We start from the raw sequence: 25,218 nt of genomic DNA, 5'->3' as shown, positions 1-25,218 counted from the left end.
TATTAGAAGTAAAAGAAGAAAAGGAGTCAAGTAAATCCATGGTAAATTTAGGGATACAGTTAATAATTCAACATGCATTAAGCTCTGTTCCATCCTGTGCACTACATGGAGCAGGATTCCCATAGAGTAAATGGCAAACCGTCCTGTAGTTCACACTTGTGAGGACTTTAAGGTCATGTGCCATACCTTGAGCATCAAGTTCCATCATGGGTGTCTCTTTTAAGTCCTTCATATTTTATTAGTAAAAGGAGCTGAGCATCAGTAACAAGCTATATCCTGCCCCTGACAAATTGGGAGATTTTTGCCTGCGTATAGACTTTAAATCAGTGGTAGTTCAGTGATTAGGTAATCAAAAACATAGGCTTATATTATTTTTTGAATGATTGATATAGATTTCCCATGTTTAGAAGTTCAGGGTGGGCTTGTTTATTTTTTTGTTAATAAAACGCTGTAAGTTTAAAAAAAAAAATTCCTGCTGTTAATTCTGACAGTTGAGTTATAGGAACTTTTCTGTCTAATTGCCTTTTTAAAAAAAATACAAATGAAAAGGGAAATCTAAAAATCAGAACAGAAATATCTGGAGCCTTCTGGGAATGTGATGACCTGGAAAAGGAAGATTTGTCTATCCTAAATAAAGGTCTCTCATTGCTACAGCTGTGAAAAATTTCAAGTTGAAACATTGAAGGAAACTCAGTAACTGACTTAAAAATATTCGCAGTATGTTTGAAGATTAATGCTGAGTTACAATATGCCTTTCCCAAACGCATTAGCAGTATCTAACTTAAATTTATTTGAAAACTTTGGTCAAAGTAAGATAAGCCTAAAAACCTAAAAAAGAAAAGTTTATTGAAAAGAATAGATTTTAGTGCAGTTAAAATAGTAAGGGGTGATATAAAAAGATAATTTCAAAAGTCCTAAAATTGTACAGATCTTTTTGTACTTCTGTGCTTGAGGTCATTGCTTAGCTACCGTTTGCATTGCCTGGACATCTGATACAGATCCTCTGTGTTCAGACTCAGATTTGAAGGAGGCTTCTGTACCTCTGAAAGTTTCCAAAAGAGGCTACTTTACAATGTATCCGAAATTACTTTGGCACAATGTTGTCAGTGCTTCTCTGTATTAGGGCACCAGAAAATATTTAAGTCTTAACTAAGTATCTATTTGATTTGATTTTGCTTGTTTAGTACTTTATACTAGTATGCAGTAATCCGGAATGTGACTCATTTTTATCCATCTGAATGAAAAGACAGTGTTGTTATCAACTTGTTTAAGTGGATCATGTTTTAATTTATGACTTTTCTTGTGTCTCACAATCATGTGGATTCTAGTAATGAAGCCAGGATACATTTTCTCATACTTTTCAGACTCAGCAGCAGTGCAGCGGAAATCTAATTATAGGTTTGCTGTGATGATTTCTGTTCTGAAGGGAGTTTAAAATGAGTTACTTAAACAGAACTATGTAAGTTGAGTGTGAAAAAAAAGTAAACTAAGGAAATAATGACAATATGTCAATATGTAGATTGTGATCTGACGTTAAAGCGATATCTAACACAAAACCCAGGTCCAAAAAGTGTTACTGCTCGTTCTGAGGAATACTGGCAATGTATTTTGATCTTCTTGGCAAGGCTACTACTGCGCACTCTTTTGGCTGGGCTGTGCTGCCTGTGGTCCCGGAGCTAGCTAGTTCAGGCATTGCCTGAGCTGCGAAGCCCCCATGTTTCTGTCGTGGCAGCCTGATGACTAGGGAGCTTGCTACCTGATGGTACTTCATCTTCAGGTTAGATGCTCCTCAGTTGTGATGCAGCCGGGGAGGTAGCTCTGCAAGCCAACCAAGAATGAACTTCTGGAAGAGGAGGTGCCGTTCTGCATCCAGCTGGCTGGAGTGTCCAGAAGTTGGAGCCTGCCAGGATGGAGCTTCCCTTTGCTCTCTTCCCCCTGCTAGGAAACCCCTTTTGAATGTAGAGATCATACCCGGTTTTAGTGACAGAGAAGCTGTGCTGCTCCAAAATACTGTCTGTGTTGCTTGCTTGCCAAAGTGGAAGAAACAGGGTTTTGAGTTGAACTTCCAGGTGAATTCCATAGCCACCAAGAATTAAGTACATATACAGAGTTGTTCTCTGCTTTTCTTTTGTGTGAGGTGCATCTAGCTCACATGTACACAGACAGCATCTGAGGAACCCCACTTCTGAAATTTCATTTGAATGAAGATCTTGAAAAGTTTGTTATTTCTTGAATATCATCTGTGCAGAGGAAGCTTATGCATCCTAGGCAGCAGAAATGTATTATATGCATTACCAGGTATTTTCAGGATCCAGTGGCAGCTATACAGTCATTTGAGAATGTCAGTGATTCCTATGGAGGCACACCTTTGAGGATATACTCTGGACTGCTCACATATTTATCAATAAGTCAGAAAATTCAAGAGTATGTTTACTAAGTATTGTTTAATGAGTGTATGTTTTACTTAATATACTTAAGTTTCCTCTAAGCTGTCATACGTGATTTTTTCCTAAAGATCTCAGTCCTTTCAACCTACCTGCAGTTCAGTGTTGTTTGTACGTCATTCGTTTTATCTGTGGCCATTATGAGTAATCATCTCAAATTAATGTCATACTCAAGCTATTCCAGTATGCGCTTATTGAAGAGCTTTAGAATATTGTTCTTCATGATAAAAATCTTGGATCCATCAGTTCAATTTGCCTGGGTAGAATAAAATCTTCAGGGAGTTCAGAGCTGGGAAGTGACCTCAGTCAGCTGAGGTTCAGCTTCAATTTTCTGCTCCTTTAAAGGCTGTTGATTCAATGAGGTCTCCCACCTTCAAAACTTCTATAAGAAAAATCCCCCATGGCATTTTAAGTGGATAACTGCTAGTTCTGCTTATGAATTCTGTGTTTGTTTCCTAGCTGGGCTCCAAGACCACATTTAATTTTCGGGAAATGCCCCCTCAGCTCTGTTACCTGACTGAATTCTCTTCCCTTTCCAACTGTCTTCACTAAAAAAGCTAGGAATAGAAAAGCTGTTGCAGATGTTAGGCATAGCACTCAGCAAAAACCTCACTGAATGAAAGGAGATGACCTTTGTTCACAGCTCCTTTCCTCTGCTCCCTCCTTTCTGACAGCACTGTTGCATTTAATTATCTCTGTTCTAGTTTCAGACTGATGAAACCTTCCAAGAAATCAGTTTTGTGATACCAGGCTATTATGCTTTTTGAGAAGCCCATAATCCCACTTTCTGGGGGCTGTATAATGCATTCCGATCAATCAACCAACAGTCTCTGAATAATTAAAAGAAAAACTTTGTGGAGACCCGATGCTATTCAGAACCACCAGAAAGGTCAATTTATACTCTTGCTACTGCTAGATGTGGCGTAAAAGAACTGTAAGTCGAAACAGTCTGTAGCATATGTAGAGGAACAATTCTGTTTCATTCCTAAGTTCATCAACACATAAAAAGGTATGAATGAAATTTGCCATTATCTGCATCTGACTGAAGTATCCCAGCCTACTCCTCACACTTTTCCTGATCTCAAGGGAATATGAAAATACTGAAGTTTCTAAAGCAGGCACACTCATTATTTTTCAGGAGTGGGTTGTCTCTTTAGATGCTCAGTTCTGTCTCCTGATTCTGCCCAAGCCCTTATATCTGCCTTTGCCCATTCTGTTTTAAAATTTAGAGATTCAGACACTTTATTTTTCCTTCTTGTTTAGTGCAAGATTTTTTAAATGTTTTATACTCTTCCTGTAATTCTATTCTTGTCCTGCAAGAGGAGTGATCGTAAACTTCATGGGAGACTACTGCCTTTTGCACCCTTATTTTGCTCTTACATATACATATGCCATCTCGAGGCTGCAAAGGCTTGTTCATGCTGACCTTTATAATTTTTTGTTTGCTTTTACAGAATGTTTGTAAGAGTTCATCATAACTGTTTATAGCAGTCCTAAACTCTCTATTAAATAAAATTTCAACAAGTGACTGTCCTAGTTTCAAGGTTTCTTCTTTGTGGGGAATCTGAATTCAATTGCCTTTTTAGACATTTTTTCAGTTTTGATACTCTTTTCTCCTGCCTATTACATCTTTAGTACCTTAGATTTAAACAGATCTGTGTAATTATATTAATCTTTAAAATGTTTAAACACATATTAATCAAACTGTCATTACCACACTTGGTATTTCATACCAAACAAATATTAATTTTTTTGTGAGATTGGACGTTTAGCGTTTGCATTTCCTAACAGAGCCATTTCTGGAAAATGGGAATAATACCCAAAACCAATATGTAATTTGATTGCAGCATATACAAACAAATCTCTGCCAACATTGAATCACAGATTTAACTGTTTTGTTTCACAATTTCTGATTATTTTTTTAATGCATTTATTTTATTACCTTTTATTCTGTTTTGCCCTTGTTTGACCTCTGTGTCATGCTGCGCTCTGGGTTTTTTTGTATTTTTCCATACGTTCATGCTCTTCAGGTATGCACTTCTTTGTTGATTCAGTTTTTACATTTAGAAATAACCAATTGAGCACTTCAAATACAATTTCAGCTAAATTCAAATTCTCATTCAGAGCTGGTGCAGCGATTGGATGTATCTTGTATAGGGCAGCAAATATTAATAGTTTTTATTTATTTATTGTTGTATTGTGGCCTCTGCAGTGGCAGCACATTAAGGCTGTGTTTGGGAAAGCTTCTTGAGCATGTTTACATGTACAACATCGGACTCTGGTACTTGTTCTACCTATAACCTCTGTACCTGTTATCTGCTACTAATCTTTTCTGTTGTAACATGTTAGTTATAAAAATGTACAGTAATTACTGAAACAGTAGTTAACCTGTTTTCTTTTGATTCTCACTAGACTTGAAGGGAGTTTCTTCCAGCTCTTGCCTATCACACCCAAGTTGTTCGATGAGGGCTAGAGCAGGTGGAACACTGTTTCTTAACAGGTCCGTTGTCCTGTTTCACATCCCATTAGAGCATCTCCATCCCCATGGTACGCACTCCCAATTATGTCCTCACTGCATGAAAGACAGAATGATTTTGTCACCTTATTTCTTCAGGAATTCAGTCTTAAAAATCTGATTTGTTTTGTACACACTTATGCATTGCATATATTGGAGCTATGGCTTGTCTTCTTATCTGCGCATTTCTCATTTATTCTTCTTGATTGATTTGGGCATCAGGAAGATTAAATAGTAACTTAGATTTTTCATATTCTTTGACTGTTCTCCCTCAGGAGTGAGAGGCTCTGAACACTGTGTCTATATAGACTTGCATAAATGGAAGCCCTATATATTTTTAGTGGGGTTTTTTTCCTGTTAGTACTAATGTCCTTACATTTTATTTCACATGCTTGGTTTTTTAAATAAAAGTCTGTGCCCCCTGAGGGGTTAACTAACATCTTCGACTTTTTATAAGCCTCTCCTCACACTGGTATTGTCTGTAAACACTTGAATCCTTCAGGACCAAAGACTGGAACTTGGTGTCAGTAAACAAATCATGTTTATTGCTTCCTAAGTGTTTACACAATGACAAAAATCAAGCCCCCAGGGAATCATATTGTAAAAAAGAGCAGTTGGTTTAAATTAGGTTTCCATGTGAAATATAGCTACTTTTTATGGATGTTGTGGGAACACAAACTGGAAAGAAAATCTGCACACTGATGAAATGAAGGTTTGATTTTTTATTTGTTTAAATGCAAACAGAATCATATACTTAGTTAATTTCTGATTCTTGCATTAATGAATCACTGAACAGAAGTTGGTAGTATGGTCACACTTAGGAAGGCAGGGTTTTTTTTGTTTACTTCATTTGTGATCTTGCAGACAGATAATGTGAATTATTTTAAATGTTCAGTGCATATAGGAATTAGCAAATTTTGTACATTAAATACAACTACCAGTTTTGTGAAATTAAGTGAAAATAAAAATTCCAATTTATCAACTTTCACTGTCCATGTTGTAAGAACAAGGGTTATTCAGCGTGAGGCTGAGATTTGTAAGCTATGTTAATGAGAATTTACACTGCAGATCCCTCTGGCAGCTTTAGAAATCAGCGCTACCTTAGCTTTTTCTTCTGTGGCCTGAAAGCATATTCAGAATATCTTATATTAGGATACCGTAGTTTTTTGTTTGATAAAAGTATTTCTAGGGTAGTTAATGATTTTACTGTTGTAATGTGAGTATGTTTGTGGGTAAGGTGTGTTTACACTGCATATGTGATTTGGCCATAAGTGTATAAGTAGAATTTTGACTGATCCCCTCCTGACAGAAGGAAACCAAAAAAACCCATGTTATCCATCAAGTATGCATGAATGCTCCAAATGACATTGCTTTGGCTGACTGTACTGTCCATTTTATTTTACAAGGTGAGCTCGTGGGTTACCTGGCTGATCCTGACTGCAGGTTCTATGGAGGAGAAACGAGAAGTCTTCTCATATTTAGTACATGTGGCAAAATGCTGCTGGAATATGGGCAACTACAATGCTGTAATGGAATTTCTGGCAGGGCTCAGGTACTGGCAACTTTTTTTGTAAATGGCTTTTCAGTGATAGATTACGCTGCAGCTTCTGTTAAGCAGATGTCTCTGGAGAACAATGGACTAAACAGATATCTGTGGCTAAATCACATCATCTCACCCTGTGACTTTCTAGTAATCCCTTTTTGGAAAAACGAAGCATGCTAAAAGCTGTTTTTTCCAAAATGCTCTGGAAAGATCATCGGTTTTCCTGGTACATGCTAAGTATGTTACATTAGAAAACGTAATTTTTTTTTTTTTTTTTAAACAGAAATTTTTAAAATGTGAAAAGAAGATGGGCAAGTACTTGTGGTTTATCTAATCAACCAAAACTAATGTAACTTGGGGTTGGAGTTTCCAGAACACAAGTGAAACATAATCATTCTAAAAGGGTCATTCTTACATTGTAAAAAAAACCTGAAACCAACCCAAAACAACAAAAAAAATTCCAACAAAACCAACCAAACAGCTAAACCTCTTTTCTTAACCCCTTCAATTTACTTAAACTGACTGATGTTGAGACCTCATGCTGCTGTGGTGTTACATAGCCAGACCTGTAGTGTCTCCAGGAGAAAGACAGAGTATGAGGTTAAAGACGGTTTGTTGCTAGCTTTCCTACAGAATTGCAGCTTTTTGGGGGGCTGGGTGAGCAGGAAAGCGGTGCCTTTGCACTGGCAGTTCGGATGGCAGCAAATTGGACTGAACAGTGGAGAGTTAAGATCAGATTTCCCAGCTCTTAGCTTTGAGCCTCTTGGTATATCGTGTTGGTGTAACAAAGCTTTAAAGTGTATTGTTGCTCTTTTTGCTTTAGTAAGGATTCTCATTGAGCTATTTGTTTACATTTTTAGTATATAAACCACATTTGAAACACTCATAGGTGTGGGGAGTCTTTTTGAGCAGAATGCATCCACAGTCTCCAAGCCATGGAAGTTGTGAGGAAAAATGCAAAGCCAATTAAGGGCTTAATTTTCTCTCTAATGCATCTGCACAGTGCAAGGGAAAGAGAGGAGAGGAAGGCTAGTGCTGATTAGCAGTGTTTCCGGGACAGGGACAGAAAGTGGGGTTGGGGGTGTTCTACTGTTAGTGTTTCTACAGACCTTTTGGTATGTCTGGGGCCAGGGGTGGGTAGAAAGGCCGTATCATTGCATAGACATACAGCTCAGAAGATGAGAGAACTCCCAGAGGTACTCGCAGTCCTCGGGGAGCATCAGGAGCTACTTCTGTTTGAAATCAAAGATTCTTTTCATCTGCAGCACTGCATTGGTGCCTGAGAGCTGGAACATGGTCCTGACTTACTTGCTTTCATCAAAATAAATAATTTATTTTGTGAGTTAAATGGGAAAAAAATCAATGTAAATTATTTTAAATCAATTTAATTAAAAAAACCCAAACAACCCAACAACGTCTGCTAACTTTATGGATTATTTGTAATACAACTAAAGGAATTTGTAATAAACTGTCTGGTTTATCTTTATGCCATTTCCTTAATCTTTTCTTATTTCTTCCCAGGCCCTTATAAATTTAAGGCAATGACACAACGAAAATATTAGAAAGCCTGCTTGTATGTCTTATGCAGCTGGGCTTTTATTACAATGTCAGATGTTATTCCAGTAGATCAGACTGCTTGTTTCTCCTTTTCAGTTTTGTTCTTTAATAATTTAAAAGAGGGAAAATGGTCCACTACTCAGAATTTTCATAAAAATAATAAGCTTGATTTCATTCATTCATTTCTCAGTAATGATGATAATTTCCTCTATTACATATATGCTGCGGGTGTTGAACTTGAATGTAAATCATTTTTAATTTTTTTAATAAATATCGCGATCTCTTCTTGCAATAGGTCAAGAAAAGTTTTAAAAATGTGGCAATTTATGGACCAGTCTGATATTGAAACTATGCGAAGTCTGAAAGATGCTATGGCACAGCATGAGTCATCATCTGAATACAGGAAAGTGGTCAGCCGAGCACTCAATATTCCAGGCTGTAAAGTCGTTCCTTTCTGTGGTGTATTTTTAAAAGAGCTTTGTGAAGTTTTGGATGGAGCATCAAGCCTCATCAGACTCTGTCCACGATATAACTCCCAGGATGAAACTTTAGAGGTAAATGAGATTGATATTCTAAGAGGTTATGTTCATAGCCATCCAGTGCTTTATTTTATATTATTTTATTTTATATTATTTACTCTTTTATATGAAGGCATCATCTAAGTAAAGTTTTCTAAACCACTGTTACTAGACTGTTCAGTTACAATGACCTCAATTTAATGCCCATAGTTACTGTAGCAATTTAGATTTGGTTGTTTATACCTCGTTCAGTATTGGAGTACTGAGAAAGTAACATTAGTATCAGAGGAGCATGTTTATACTTCTGGTAAAGTAAGCATGTAAATCCTTAAAGATGTAACTATTTTCTGTTAAATGCTCTGACCTTCCACTTAACTCATTGGGAATTGGAAGGTTTTCAGTTCCTTAAAAATGGAATTCAGAAGCTCAGTGGATCAAACTTCTCCTCTGTGAAAAGAAGCAATTCCTTTGAGTTTTATCATTTTGGTTTTAAAAGAAAAATGCCCGTTACATGAAAAGATGAAGACTGAGGCTTTTAAGAAGTTTTCAGGAGTTATTGTAACTTATGTTACTTGATTTATGCAGTGATTTGGTCCGTTTAGGATTGGAAATAGGTACGAAATCCTATTAGGAGCTAATCAGAAATATATGCTAAATAGTCTTAATTCTTATAAAAATTTATCCAGTGAGAAGTAGGTGACACAATATCCTATCTATTACTGTACTGATCTTTTAGATATCTCTAGTTTGTTTCAGATTACAGCGGACAAGATAATTTCTTGCAACGAGTAGGCCAAGATGGTTTAAATAATCCAGAAAAAGAATCAACAGCAAACAATATCTTTCAAACTATTCGGAGCTGCAATCGCAGTTTGGAATCTGAAGAGGTTGAAGATAATTTTAGTGAAGGGAGCAGTTCAAGAAGAAACTCTCTAAAGGACAAATCCCGGTACCAGTAGGTCTCATTTTATTTTCTGTCGTCACCTTTATGTTTCATTTTTTTTAATATTTAATTTTCTTTTACCACGGCTTACATTTAGAAATAAGGGTGACTTTAACATCTTCCCTTGTATTTATCCTCTTCCAATTCAGAACTTTTCTCCCCTGCAGTTATGCTAAGTATCTGATACTCAAATGCTTGGAAACTCTCTGTATAGTTATATTTTCCCTCATGATGTAATTACTTCCTCTCACGATAAGGGTAAATCCTTTTTGTCTTACACATAGAGCTTTAAAAATCCACAGTTACGATTACAATTTTGATCTGTGGTGACAGGAATAGCACCAGGACATATCTGTTATCAGAGCTTAGAACATTATATTCTGCATGCTCGGGCGGTGTTCTGCCCCCTTGAAAATAAAGGTTATTTATTATCCTTCAAAAGACCTCTTCTTTTAAGGACATGTTCGTTTGAGGCTTTTAAATTATATCCAGAAGACATTTGTAAGTCAGTACACATTTTGAATTTTCAGATTGCTATAGTCCTGTTATTTTGCATAGAAGTTTACTTAAATTGTGCCCCATGTAAAAAAGCCCAGTGTTCAGTAATCTCAGATTTTCACTTCAAAGACCTGGTATGGCAAAGTTTAAGACATCAGTTGATCTTCTAGAATATTGCTTTGCAGTGAAGTTGCAGCCCATATAGACACAGGTGGGTCAGCTTTAAACTAAGTAACCATGTTAGAGTAACTTCAAATTCAGTAACAGAACTGTACTGTTCAGAGGTGAAGCGCTGTAAAATTACATGAGGACTTGTATACAAGAGCATGCTTAGGTCACTGTTTGAGTTATTTTGTTGATAATGTGTATCAGAAATATCCATATGTTCAGAAGTATCCAATGTATTTCAGCTACTTACACATAAAAATCTAATAAGTGACTGCCTGAGAAGGAACTACCATCTTCCTGTTTTAAATGCATTTATTTCATTAACATGCAATTCTAAATTTCATTTCAAATAAATAGTCATTATTTCCTGAGAGAATGATTTCTAATAGAATTATTCACATCTGGCTTTAGTTGCTTCTGGAAAGTGGAATGGTAGATTAAGCCAAGAAAGACAGACCCACTTCTCTATCCATTTATGTTGTCTATTGACTTACTTCAGTTCAAATACTTTCTTCCAGGAATTATTTTTGTTAATTAATATGCTTTAAAGTCAGCTAGCAACTCACAGTTGAAATGGAGAATAAGCTAGGGAAATCAACATTTCTCTTGGATGAACAAAGTAGAATTTAAATATAAAAGAACAGTACGGAGAAAATGAAGTTCTCTTTGTTATCTGTTTATTAAATCAGTTCTTGGTAAATTAGTTAGTTATGCTTTATATTTAGATATAATCTAGTAAGTTCCACTCTAAAGTAGGAATTAAATGCAAAAAAACCCAAAAAACCACTAATATGACACTGAAATGAAAGTTTAAAATTTAAATGAACGAAACTGCAGATAGGTAATTAAAGTTATGTTTCCTGATTCAGGCTACTAACTGCTCAGTTATTAGTATCTGTAGTTCCAGTGCAGTAAGTACTGATTTTAACAGTATAATGACTTGTAGAAAAATACTTCTGAAAGTATTAACTTAGCTCAAGTACCTCATAGACTTTGGAAGTTCCTTATTCACCTGCCATCTCTTTCCTGGGCATTCAGGGACCTGAGTGAGGCACAGGAGCAAATTGCTGCGGAGGCAGAAGGGCCATATTCTGTTGTCCCTGTTGTATGGAGGCTGCAATGTTTGGTTTATTTTTAATGCTATGAACACCTAAAGAGTTCTAAGGGAGAAACTTAGTTCTCTTTCTTGTGAGACCTAAGTCATACTGCATACAGTATTATAAAATCTAAGTTATATAATAATTATGTATTACCTGATAATCATAGTATTATGGTCATAAAGGCAGAAGAATACACTGTATAACATGTTTCTCATTACTTTAAAATTGCAAGGAAGATTTTCAATTAGTTTGCATTTTGCTGATTTCCATTAGTATTGTGGAACATGAACCCACCAAAGCTGGTAGGTTAGTTTGATTTGAAGAAAAAATGAAAGGCATCTAATAGAATCAGTGCATAGTGGGTATAATTACTTTCCCAGTTGTGTTAGCAAACAAAGTCTATCACTCTGTAATCAGTGACCTGTCTAATCACCTTGAATTTCTGTACATGCCAGATAAATATCAAACTTTAATCTTTATTAGAACTCCGTCTTGACAGTTCTCAAATAAACAAAGGTAGGTAGGAAAAGACAAAAAAATTCAAATCTGAAATACAGTTTCTGTAGAATTGTTAACCAAATGACCTCTTAAGATACTCTAAACTTTGATGCATCACTTTATTAGCCTGATCTCATCTTCACTTTTAAGCTTTCCTAATTACAGTAAATACCTTTTAAAATAATAGGGGAAAACCTCAAGTTTTTTTCTTTTTGTATCCCATGCATTTTTTCCCTCTAAAACTGAAATCTGTTTTAATGTTTCCTTTATCTTTTCTTTTCATTTCCTTGCACCTCAGTGCAGCACATATAAAGAAAGCTTCTGATTCAAACCGAGTTCTGTAAGTGTGTTCTCAAGAACTGAGAGCTGTGTTGCTTTTGGCAGCTCATGTCAGAGGTTATGTTTCTGGATATGATTACGTGTGTGTGCTTGGCTTACCTGCTTCTTGTACATTTTAATCTGCAGCATGCCAGTGCTATCAAATGTGAAATAAGGCATAAACAAAGCTCTGCCATTTCTGTCTCCACTGTACAAGACTCCTCCAGCCATCTAGTCTCAGAATACATTTTCTAGAATTTTTGCAGAGACTTATTTGATTGTTTTGAGGGCATGGGGGAGAAAGACCTGCTTTAGTTGTTTAATTTGAAAATCTTAATCTTGTATAATACAGGTAAATATTTTAATGTACGTGTGTCTGGTAAGACTCTGGTAAGACAGTTTATACCAGCTCAGTTATAATGCATGACCTTTATTTTTAGGAAGATTTCTTAAGGAAATAGAGCTACAGTTAAGGCTGATACAGCTATTCTGCCTGTCTAAACCCCTCACCATAAGCAATAAATCCTCAGCCTGTTGGCCACTTTTTGCTAGATTTGGTGGAGAGGTAGAGATCTCGCTGATTAATAAATTCATAGAGGAATCATTAGAATTGATGTATGGAGTAAGGGAAGAATTAAAATTAATTAGTGCTCTGAGTAGAGAAGAGTTTGAGGAAGAGCTCATGGTTATCCATGCTGTTTAGGTTAAGGAGATAGTATGTGTGACTTGGAACGAGGCACAACATGAATCGGCTTTTGCTCAGCTGGTGGGACGTGGGCAGGAGCTGAGAGTACTGTGGCAATATGAAGGGGAAGTACTGAGGGTATTAGGACAAGATGCCTTGAAGAATATGCAGAGGAAGCTGGTTTGGATTTTATTGGCTGGATATCCTTAGAAAAATGTGCTTCATTAGTTCTGCTGTAGACAGAACAGTTTGCTCTTTTTTTGTTCATTAAAGCAGTATCAAAATATTGAACATTTGTGCGTTCATACGTGTTAGAAGCTTCTGCAGGGAAGAAATTCTATTTAAACTACCTCATTTATTAGTTCAGCATTGTTGCTCTGTATCTGCTGTTTCTAATTATGGTAAAATATTTCAAAAATTTTGGTTGCTGCATACAAGTTTCATGTTAATATTTTGCTTAAGTAAAATTAAATTTTCTAATGGAAAGTATCTGATCAAATTCTTGCTGCATTCTTATGAGGAAGGTATGTATTTTAACCACTATTTTACAAGTGTTAATCAGAGAATTTATATAATGTGAAAGCTCTGCACATTAAGTCAATAGTAGAATAGAGATTAGAAGTCCTGTCTTCAATCCAGTAGATACTGCTAACAGTTTCCACATATGGTACTTGATATTTCAACTGAAGCTATCTTATGCTGTGGATTTAGAAACTGGAATCACTTGGCTTTAAGATCCAAACAGATGGTTTTTATTGTTAATCTAATGTTTGGTAAGTTCTAAGAAAATATAATCATATTGTTGCGAGAGTAATAATTAATTGTAGTAGCATCTATTAATTAATTCAAAATTGCAATAACATAAATTGCAATAATGTAAAAACTACAGCTGCTCCTGTAAGTCCAAATTATATAGTGATGATAGTATTCTTTTTAGTTAAACTAAAGCAGAAAAAATTCATCGATCATAGCATAAATCAGCACATGTATCACTAAATATAAGTCTCTCATATTTGTTCACATGCAGATTTATTATTGGAGATCTTTCAGATTCTGAAAGTGATATATTTGAGCAGTTGAAGGAATGGGACACAAATTCAACAGAAGAGCAACAGAAGGCTTTCTGCCACGGAATAGAACTCATACCCTGGTACGTGTTATCCATCAGGGCTGATGTCCATCAGTTCATGCAACAAGGGGCAACTGTCATTCACTATGACCAGGAGACACATCTCTCAGCACGTTGCTTTCTTCAACTTCAACCTGATAATAGTACCTTGACTTGGACAAAACCCACAACAGTTTGCCCTGCAAATGCTAAGGCAAAACTGAGTGTGCTGGGTAATACTGCTGAGCTTGGCAAATACCAGTTTCTTGGTAATACTGGACTGGTGGAAGGTTTTTTGGACTTGTTTTCAGCCAAGGCTGTATATATGGGACACTCCGGCATTGATATGCACACTGTGTGTGTTCAGAATAAACTTTGTAACATGTCCCTTGAAGAAAATGGTATAACAATACTTTATGGACTTCAGACTACTGATAATAAGTTGCTGCACTTTGTTGCTCCAAAATACACTGCCAGAATGCTGTATGGTGGATTGCTGGAATTGACTAAAGCTGTAAGAAAAATGAGGAGATTCCCTGATCAAAGACTACAGTGGCTACGGAAACAGTATGTCAGCCTTTACCAGGTAAAAGATGCTGTGATTTTTTTATAAGAAAAGTTCAAAGATGTCAACAACTTAATTTAAAGCAATTAGTTTCTATTATAAGTAAGCTAAGATTAAAGATGAGCACCAAATCTCCAACTTTGTAACATGGCTTAAATCAGGAAGATCTGATCCTCCACATAATGTTCTGTCAAACCTTGCATGTTTTCAATACTCTGAAGTTAAATCTTTTTTTATTTTGAAGCTCTTCATATGTTTGGAGTTTTGGAATAAGTATTTTATTAAAGAAAAAGCAATGACTGTACTTGAAAAGGGTGCTGAAATACTGAGTGATGAGAGCTAAGGCCAAAAAACCCCTCAAAATAGCAAACAAAATAGCCCTTTGGTATTCATGCAGTAATTAAAAATTGCCTCCTCTTGATGTTTTGTCTTTCATTGGTTCCTTAGAGATGTCTATATTATTGCTTAAAAAAATGTGTCTGTTCTTATTCTCCTTGTTTTGTTAACGCTGAGAATTTTTGTAGGAGGATGGAAGGTTTGAAGGCCCAACCTTGGCTCAGGCTGTTGAACTATTCGGAGGCAGACGATGGAGTGCAAGAAACACAAGCACAGGAACTCTCACCAAAAGCACCGAGAAACCTAGTGTACAGAGAAACAACACTCTGGGAATAAGTGCAGCTAAGAAAAAGAAGAAAGTTCTCACGAGGGTAGACTGTTTTGTTATTCATGGATTTTGTTGCTTATCTGGCCGACTTGTTTCCTTTCTACAGTTACTGTGTAGGTAACTGTATTCTGAACCAGAGAAAAGAAATTAGATGATAGTTTAAAAACTGTTTATTGCAGTATCAGGTTTTGGGCTTATTGTTTTCCAATAATTTGGGGTTTTTTTTCCTCATGCTTGAACCATTCTCAGGACATGTGGGCACTGGGGCTAACAGAAGGGGACAGAATCTTGTTGAGATCTTTAGGTGCTACCTCAGGATAAAGGTAAAATATTGGTGGTAATAAAAATATTAATGTGCAAAGTGACGTTTGGAAACTGGTGTCAGTTTCTTTCTCCTTTTTGTTTTCATGTTCCCAAAAACATCACCACAGTTATTCTGCCTCAGGTTAGCACGCAGTTTTATCTTATGTGGGTGACAGGAACATAGGACTTCGTCTGGCAGTCTCCGCTCTTTTCCTGGGCTCAACCACTTTCACCAATAGCCAGGAGAGAGGAAAATGCAGGGGCTAGTAGCTCTACGCTATCCATGTGTTCTAGCGGGCAGGTGGGGGAGATCCTCAAGTGACAAGATCCATCCTCTTTAGGGCTCCTATGCACCAGTAGAATAGTGTAAAACCAGCTGTACCACTTTAGACAGGCACAATCATTGTCATCTTCTGTGTGATGTCAAACTGAGGTAACACCTAATGGTCCCACACTTCACTACATATCCTGTTTAAGTTGTCTCTTCTGCTGGTATCAGCCTTACAGGAGCCTGTTTCATAAAGAATAGCTGATTTATCTCATGGTTTCTTACAGATTGCACTGGTAAAGAATGGGAATAGTAGTGGTTTTGGGATGTTTATTATGGTGCTCATTATCTCTAGGGTGAAAGTGGAGAGGCCACTGATGACGAAATGGCAACTCGGAAGGCCAAAAGCTGTAAAGAATATCGTAATAGAAGTGGTTCAGATCCTCAAGATATTGATGAACAAGAAGAACCAGGTAGATATATCGCTTCAGTACTTAAAAGTTCCTCAGGGTTTTGCTCAAAGTCTTTTTATATAGACATTTTTTTAATGGTGTTAAAAATACATTTATGATATAAGCCTACTTTTGCAGTTGAAACTCCAAATGCTATAAATTTTTAAATTAATTTCTGTAGTTGTTTGTGATTGTTCTTTCATTTAGTTTCAGTAGAACTTCCTTTCTATTCAGATGAAATGGGTATATAAGTGTTGTTCAGAATGTATCTTTTTGACTGTCTTGGGACAAACCTAGAATCCCTTTAGTGTCTTACTATGTGTTAATGAATTGTGATATAAATCTCCTGGACAAAAGCATTTTTATTGGGCCAGATGTTGTAATCGTGCTGCAAACTTCTGTTTTCTCCATAGATCACAATATTATTATTAATGCTTCTCCATCTAACAACCTGCCATCAAGAAGAGCTCACTCTCTGACAGCATCTGGATCTCCTAATTTGGGAGCTACAACATCTTCACCAGCAAGACCGGTCTCCTCTCCCGTAATGTCTTCAAGCAAGAGTCAGTCTAGGTAAGGACAAAATCAATGCTTTGATTTAAAAAGAAAAAAGTTACTGTTACTTAATTATCATCAAATGTGGTTTTCATGCCAAACTGATGAAAACTGACAAAAACAATGTTAGAAATGTCATTAGCCTTTTGATAGACATCTAAAACATTGTAGAACAACTTAGGACATTTAAGCTGAAATACCATGAATCTGAGGATGGCTTTGTACCAAGTCCTTGAGCAGCGTGCTTCAGTTTATGTGTGTTACAGAAGCAGATTGGAATGCTGTTCCAAAACTACACAAATATGGAGTTTAACTCTTTCTCCAGATCTTCCTCAAAACATAGTTATAGACGTCTTCTATATAATGAAAATCAACAGAAATGTTATAGATGTGTGAACTGAAGTTCTGAGGTTTCTCAGCACAAGTCATTTCTACCTGGGGGAGTATTAACTTTTGCTGACATTCCTGGTGATGATTGTAGTACTGTCTTGGGGAATTGGAGGAAAAGATTTGAAATCTTTCTCTCACAGGCCTCTCCTCCTTGAACATTCATCCTTTTTGTGTCACTTAGGCAGTGCAAAAAGTTATGCTGTGGTTGTGCAGTGACATGGTGCACTATTGTATTAATTCTATAAACAGTGATGGTAGTGGTGTTAGTAGTTGCAGTAATAATAATATAACAGTGCTAATATGTTGGGGTTGTGGATGGTACTTTATGACATACAAGAAGACAGTCTCAACAGAGGCCTTCCAATGCCTTTTAGCAGAATGAATACTGAGGTATGGTTATGAGTATGAATCTTAGGGTTTCCAGGAGAGCAATGGTAAACAGTGGAAGAGATAACTGCTGCTGGTAGAACATTATTTTTGAAGAGACATGTCTTATGTAATGGTTTATGTTGTGTATTTCTTAGGGGTTTTTTTACACTTAAACCGACTGGGTTTGGAAATAGGTGTGAGTACTAGGGCCACCTGTGGACATCTGTGGTTGGCTGCTTCTCCTTTTAATACTGCTGTCTGAGACTCTTACTATGTTCTTTACTTTTTGTTCTTCACTGTCATTCACCGCCATGGGATGAACATGCCAGACTAGGATTTACCTCTGTAAGACATTTCTCATATTTTTTTAAGGATTGGAACAGCTTTCTCTTACATTACACTGAAGAAATACTGCTTTACTACCTCTGGAAAATGCTTCTCTGTTTTGCAAATCTGCTTTTTGTTTTTATGCCAAAATAATTCTTGTTCTCTAAATGAGATTAAAAGGCTCAACAGAGAATTCACATTCCTGGGGGAAGGACAGCTAACGTTCCTTTAAATCCTCTCAGTCCTGGGTTTCTGTACAGATCCCTGTGCAGCTTAGCACTGTGGGCCTCCCTGAGTTATGACAGGTTTTCCCTGGCAAAGTTGTCTGGAAACCCCACAGCATCGCTTGGTAGAGCTCTCCCCAACTTGATACGACCCTTCTTGCTAGAATTTGCTCAGGATACAGCTGTATGCCTGTTTCATCTGTCCCGAGGAAATCTTCATCAGAACAGAATTACATGTTTTATCCATTACCTTGACGCAGTTGTCATGAGCCATTAAGAGACTTGGAGCAGTGGAGAGAGTTTTATTCTTGGTATTTACCCTTTGGACCCTTGATAGGTCTGAATTATGCTTGCCAGTTTTCGTGTGTGTGGACATTTCACATGTGCTAAAAGAAAGAAATACCTATAGTGCCTCAACTGTGATCAGTAAGTCTGAGCTATCAAATAGTTGGCTCTCTACTTTGCTGCAAAGTCCTGTGATCACCCACCCTGTATGTGTATTAATTCACTCTTGGGATCTCTTCTAGAGTAAACCAGCTGGTTGCCTCCAAGATGGAATGTAGGTACAGTTCTGGGAATATTTGCTCCAGAGAGATCTCTAATTAGATAGTATGGATGGAGAGCTTACTCAGTCTCAAACCATCTACAATATACTGTCTTGTAGGACACACTCCCTGCAAGGATTTTACCTTCAGGCAGTCCACGCACAGTCGTGGTATGTCCTATTGCTTTGTGTTACATTAACTAAATGGCGGTCTGTCAGGCAATAACATATGCCACAGCTTATTACAGCCACTTCAGATAGAAACCGTATTAAAAATGAAAATGATGTCTTAGAGACAGGCAAGCACCATGGGGGACCAAACCAGACCTGAGCCAATTGCTGGGCAGTGCAGAGCAATGTGAACTTGAGCCTCAGAAAAAGTGGCAGGATAGATGCCTTTAGCAGTATAGGTATAACTGATGGAGGAGCAGACTGGGGCAGTGTCCACAAGCTGTGGTATGTATAGGCTGTGAGCAGTGTGATATTCTTCCTGGAAGCTGCCGCTCTTAAGAGCGGTGATACACAAGCAAAGTAAGTTTGGGAAGCCACACAGGCTGAACACAGACATCTTTTGTTTCCTTTTGCTCCATTTTTATTGTTAATTCTGCAGTCTTATAAAAATCAAGTTATATTCTTAGTTATATCCAACCAGTTTTGTCAGTAGCATCATAAATTAAGATAAAGTCAAGTATCCATTTTCCAAAGTAACAGAAAGTTGGAATGACCTAGATAATGAAATAACCTAGGAAATACAGGATCCACTGGGAGTGCTTGTACGCATTTGTATGGCTCTGCACAGATTAGAGCCAAGAGTTTATTAATTCAGATTAGCGTCTGGATTTAGACTGAAACACTGACAAGGCTTCATAGTTGGAGGCAGTGTTGGACACATGCTGGTTGTGCGCATTCGGTGAGTGCATGATCCCTCGCAGAACCCAGAGCTTAGGAGAGCAGGGAGCAGAGGGTCCCAACCAGCTGTGCAGAAGCCTTTGCAGTACAGAAAGCTGAGCTGGTGACAAATGATTGTTAGCTGCAGTGTAGCAGCTAGGAGCAGGAGAGCAAGAGAGATTTCTAATTCTTCTTCTCCTGCCATATAATTTGTGCATTAACTTTATCTGACCAGTAAATTAGATCAACATCTCAATCAAGAGAGAAGCGCTAAATGAAATAAAATTTCTTAAAGTGAAAAAAAAAATATCTAAATATAACGATAGCAATTTTAAAAGAGGAGGACCTGGCTATCTTTGTTGTACATTTTAAATAATAGTAATTCTTATAGGTAGAGAATGAAAATCAGTATTTTCACATATATAACTCACAACCTTGATATTCCTGACCTCCTTATAAATAATTTACGTTGAGAATAAATCCTTGTACAATCCAGATGTCCAGATGATTTCCAAACATGGGTAGCCTGCAGCTGTCTTCTGTCATTCTTTCAAAGCAGATGTGCATCCAGCAAATTCCCAAGTTCTTTGGAAATCTAGTGCTGCCTGTAAGGTGGAGGAAACAGGGGAATGGGTGGTAACACCACTGGGAAACAGATAACAGGATATGGAAAATTAGAGATGGGGGCTTTTTTGCAGAGAGAGAGTAAAAGTAGCTGTATACAGGTATAATCTAGACTGCTACTAATTACAGTTTTGGTTGTTGGTGGTAGTGGGGGTTTCTTGGGGGTTTTAGTGCCTTTTTTTTAACAACCTGTATTTATTACCTGTGGAATGATTGTGGATGATACTCTTTAGTGATCAGATCTAGTGAAATGCTGAGCGTTATCATCTGCTGTTGGTCTTCCGTTTGGTGCTCTACAGTTCAGTCTGTTTTCTGGAGTCAAGAGACTTTCCTCATCATTGTTTATTTTTCTTGTCTGATAAAAATGTTAAGAATGATTTTAACCAAAAAGTGATATGCAGTATGTCAGTACTTGCCGTAGTGATGTCAAACAAGTTGAACATTATCAACTAAAGTAGATGGTATTTTTTAATACTTTTAAATAACTTTCTGTTTTCAATTGCATGCATCCATCCCAGGCCAGGAGAGATTTGAGGAATCTGATCTAGCATATTTACGTAAAAAGTTGCCTGCTTGCAGCAGGTGACTGGAAATGTCTTTAGGAACAGTAGACAACAAGCTGGTCCTGTTTTTCCATCACAGCTGTTGGAGCTACTTGTACTGAACCTGATGGCAGAATTCATAGATTAATGGATTTGTAGATTTGAATGTTACAGAGCAATGAAGTCTGACACACAGTCACCTAGTCTGATATTTTGAAACAAATATTGTAACTTATGGAGTTAGTTATGGTTTAAACTAGACAGTTCTTGGTATTTGTGCTGGCTGCTTAGATCCCTCTGTTTTCAGGATGCTGGTGCTGGCGGATCCGATTCCTGCAGTGTGTGTTCATTGGTATTTAGGCCCAGGAAGGGGCTCAAGAGCTCAGCCCATCATTGCAGATTAGTACATAAAATTCATGAAGGACTTGTTCATAGTGCTCAAGGGATAGTTCAAGTAGGTGCCTAACTACCCTTACTAGTGTAAATCCTGTAGTAGCCTAAAGATTTTGGGATGTGGCTTTTGGAAATTTACTGGTTCTGCTTCAAAAACTTTGTTCAGCTGCACAACTTAGGTTAACAATTGCAGTTATAATGAAATTGGCTGGGCTTGGTATTACTCAAGTCAACTAAAATAATTAGCACCAAACAGCTAGTTGTTTCAGTGATCATTTTCTGCCTTTGCTCTCAAGAAATTGCAGTCTACTTTACTTCCTTCAGCCCACAATGCTGAAAGAAGGAAATAATTAGAATGTCATTTCTAGAAGGAAATGGCCTCCAAGCCTAAAAGAAGAGGACTGTAGCTTGACCTGTCTTTGAGGTATCTGATGATAATCCCAATTGTTCTTGGGAAGTATCTGGGAAACCCATAGGCTGGGAATCAATGAGGGTTGAGTGCCAGGAAAGCAGAAGGGTTATACTTCTTAAAATCTGCACCTTTAATGCTCCCAGATATAAGAAACCCCAGGTTCATACGGAAAATATTTGTTTTTCTTGCATATCCAGTCACAGTATTACTATTTTATTTTGACAGTGCAGAGCTTTAAGGAATTCTACATCCATTTCCCTTAGCAAATCTTCAACGAACCTCATAAACAACCTGTGCTTACAAGAATGCTAGCATTGTTTTCTTTAAAGGGAAAATGAGTATGCTTTCATTTATGCCATTTGCATCAGGCCCTTTTGCACATGGAAGAGTTTTAAATAGCATGCATATACATTATTAATTCTGGCAAAGGCTGTAGTTGTCTTGAGGGCAAAGAATAGCTGCTATAAAACAAGAAGGTACAAACTGTTGTTATGCATCTTATAAGATACTGCTTTATTTGCTTCTTCCAGATATTGGTAATAAATGCATTAAGGAGAGCACAAACAAAGTGTTAATGCAGTAATGCGTAATATTTCACTAAGTAGAAATTTAACGTAGCCAAACTAAGCAGTCTCTTTCTGATTTAGCACATGGAGCAGCAGTAGCTGGCATGGCCGTGTTAAAGGAGGAATGAAGGGGTTTCAGAACTTCATGGTGTCTGATAGTAACATGACTTTTGTGGAATTTGTAGAGCTCTTCAAATCTTTCAGGTAAAATATATTTTTATTCTGTACTGATCTCATTCATCCAAGTTTATAAAAGAGCAAAAATTGAACTTCTAAACTCTTTTCGCAGTGTCCGTAGCCGCAAGGATCTGAAAGACCTTTTTGATGTCTATGCTGTGCCTTGCAATCGATCTCGTTTAGAGCCTGCTCCACTTTACACTAGTTTGAAGATTGATGAAAATAGCAGTGGATTCCAGCCTGATTTAGGTTTGTTAAAGAGGAAAATACAGCTGTTAGCCTGCTGAACAGCTTCAGTTATTGGCCTTAAGAAAAAGTGTCTCAGACAGTCTTGTAAAGAGCTATCAATTATAAATTTAAGTAGAGGATTGCTGCTGTACCTCCACTAATACCTATTTAGCAGGATGTAAGACAGGTTCTTTGCTCGGAAATGATGGGGAGGAAAAGTATTGCTGCTTTACATTAGCCAGATATATTTGTAACCGATATAGCGGAGGCATAAAACTTGTTGCCAAATGGCTGGGCCCAACATAGGGATCTGTATCTGGTTGCAGGAGCTCTGGAAGGGCTAAAACACTGAGCAAAGAAATGTAGGAAGGAGAAATGAGGAGGCTGTGCCCTGTGTCTCATTTGGTTGGGTTTTTCCTATCTGGTTTCCTAGTAGATCTGCTTTGTGTGGGACAAGGGGGAAGGAAACCTCTGTCGCCCTTTACATTCCCCAGTTACCATAATCTAAGTCTGGAGCTTTGTCCACATTTAAAGAAAACAGTCTTTCTGCCAAGCAGCCCGTGGGGAGGGTACAGTACAATTGGCATATGGGACTAGGACAAGATAAATGGTGATCATACAGGAAGGGTATGGGGTTGTACACAGCGAAGGAAGGGCTTTGAGGCTGTACGTGGTGGTGAGAGGAAGCAGGAGGGTTCTGGGTGACAGTGTGTGAGAGGGTGTGAATCCATGTTAAAGGTTCCAGGATTTTGTTTATAGTAATTGAACACTTACAGTCTACTCTCACTGTTTTCATACTTAATATATACGTACTTTCATACTTCACGCTTAATACTCTTTCTTCTATTAGTGAATATAAACAAGATGGTTTTGTTCTAATTTACTATGTCAGTGCTAAAATATTCAGTCAGATATTCATGTGTATTATATATTACATTATATTATATACAGTATATATAATACACATAATTATATAGCTTATATTTCCTTATTTTTTCTTTTAAGATTTGTTGACGAGGAATGTTTCAGACCTTGGTTTGTTCATCAAGAGCAGGCAGCAACTATCAGACAACCAGAGGCAAATATCTGATGCTATTGCTGCTGCCAGTATTGTAACCAATGGTACTGGAGTTGAAAGCACATCGCTGGGAATATTTGGAGTGGGAATCCAGCAGCTAAACGACTTCCTAGTGAATTGCCAAGGAGAACACTGCACCTATGATGAAATCCTCAGTATTATCCAGGTCTGTAATACAAACATCGTGCAATTCCTGTTACTTGAGCTCTTGTTACTTCTGTTTTCCTCACTAGCATTGTCTGCCTTGTAGTTAGAATAGCATATCTATGTGGATATCTGCTTTCACACTGATGTTATCACTACAGTATACTTGAATTTAAAATGTAATACTATCTTTATTCTGGGCTATAATATTGTGGAGATGTCCATTAAAAAAAATCATGCAGATAAACAGGTTTATTGGCTACGTGTGCTTTATCTGGACAGGGATGTCACCACTTGGGAAAGCACTCATGACAGTGCATTGTTTTCTCCTTGTCTGTGACCACCTTTGATAGAGCTTAACCCTAATTTGGAACATAAAACCCACCATTTCCACATATTTTTATTTTATTACCAAAAAATATTATGCAAACATGGACATTTTATTCCTTATGTACAATGACTGAAGTGATTAGAAAGTATGTAGAAAATTTTTAATTCTTCCAAACATGCATAATATACTCCAAAATTAAGCCCTCACTTGGCAGTTAACAAAGGCTAAAAACTGTATGTTTCAACTATCAACATGTAATATAAAATTGCAAAGTTTAAAAGACAGAAATTCTAAAGAAACATCAAGTTAGCATACCACAAATCTCTTTAATTCAAAATGGTGGTGTGTTGTGTTTAAGCACAATAGATAGGAGGATGCCTGATTATAGATCCTTTTTAATTTCATCTTAAGTGCTGAACAGGAAGTTGGATTAGATGACCTCCCAATATCCTTTCCAACCCAAATGATTCTATGATTTACAATTATGAATTTAGTATGCTTGTTTAGTGATTTGTAAAACAAGCATGAGCATACTGCGGGCACCTAATTACTTTATCCACAGACAGACTGGTTTTACATACTAACTGGTTAGTTCAATGAGCAGGCTACACTTTGAAAGTATGAAAAAGCTGTAATTCTAAGAATTATTATTACAGATCTCTTAAATTTCTCCATCTTTATAGAAATTTGAACCCAGTGTGAACATGTGCCAGCAGGGGCTGCTATCTTTTGAAGGATTTGCAAGGTAAATATTTATGTGTAAATTTTTATTTTTATATATATATAGTGTATTGATGTTTGTATGACAGTCACAAAATCCTCAGCACAGCATAAAATTTCCTCACATCTTCTCACCTTTAGATTTTTGATGGATAAAGACAACTTTGCCTCCAAAAACGATGAGTCACAAGAGAATGCTGAGGACTTGCACTTTCCACTGTCATATTACTACATAGAATCTTCACACAATACTTACCTTACTGGCCATCAGCTTAAAGGGGAGTCGTCGGTAGAGCTCTACAGCCAGGTATGGAGGATTGGACCATTGTGTAGTTTTCAGCATGAACTTCTTTGTTTAACTGGCAAGTCTCAGAAACGTGACCTTTTTGCTTTGAAAAATCTAAATGTCCTAAACCTCTGCTTGCAAAATGTTGGAAAACATGATGTGTGGGAAAGCTGCCTGTAAGCACAGTTGTGCTCAAGATGCCTTTTCTAAGGCAAAAAAATAGGTTTAGTTTGAGATTCATAGCGTTTAGACATCAGTCGGTCTGACCCAAAC

The 25,218-nt window shown here is 37.1% G+C and overlaps 1 protein-coding gene across 3 annotated transcripts in view; it reads left to right on the top strand.

Annotated features, from left to right (window-relative positions):
* The window catches only part of PLCE1 (phospholipase C epsilon 1), a 166,236-nt gene that overhangs the window by 113,740 nt on the left and 27,278 nt on the right, over window positions 1–25,218 (top strand). For 2 of the 3 annotated variants that reach the window (XM_075026069.1, XM_075026068.1), the window contains exons 5-16: window positions 6,366–6,511; window positions 8,355–8,613; window positions 9,324–9,532; window positions 13,815–14,481; window positions 14,985–15,167; window positions 16,051–16,168; window positions 16,561–16,720; window positions 22,063–22,185; window positions 22,271–22,407; window positions 23,392–23,630; window positions 24,623–24,684; window positions 24,801–24,966. In XM_075026069.1, the coding sequence (XP_074882170.1) occupies window positions 6,366–6,511; window positions 8,355–8,613; window positions 9,324–9,532; window positions 13,815–14,481; window positions 14,985–15,167; window positions 16,051–16,168; window positions 16,561–16,720; window positions 22,063–22,185; window positions 22,271–22,407; window positions 23,392–23,630; window positions 24,623–24,684; window positions 24,801–24,966 (2,469 nt within the window). Of the gene's footprint in view, window positions 1–6,365; window positions 6,512–8,354; window positions 8,614–9,323; window positions 9,533–12,082; window positions 12,125–13,814; window positions 14,482–14,984; window positions 15,168–16,050; window positions 16,169–16,560; window positions 16,721–22,062; window positions 22,186–22,270; window positions 22,408–23,391; window positions 23,631–24,622; window positions 24,685–24,800; window positions 24,967–25,218 lie in introns of all 3 variants that reach the window. The other variant, XM_075026066.1, reaches the window with a different exon arrangement.

The sequence above is a fragment of the Buteo buteo genome, chromosome 4, assembly GCF_964188355.1.
Source record: "Buteo buteo chromosome 4, bButBut1.hap1.1, whole genome shotgun sequence".
Classification (NCBI taxonomy): domain Eukaryota; kingdom Metazoa; phylum Chordata; class Aves; order Accipitriformes; family Accipitridae; genus Buteo; species Buteo buteo.
This window is presented reverse-complemented; position numbering and strand designations above follow the sequence as displayed.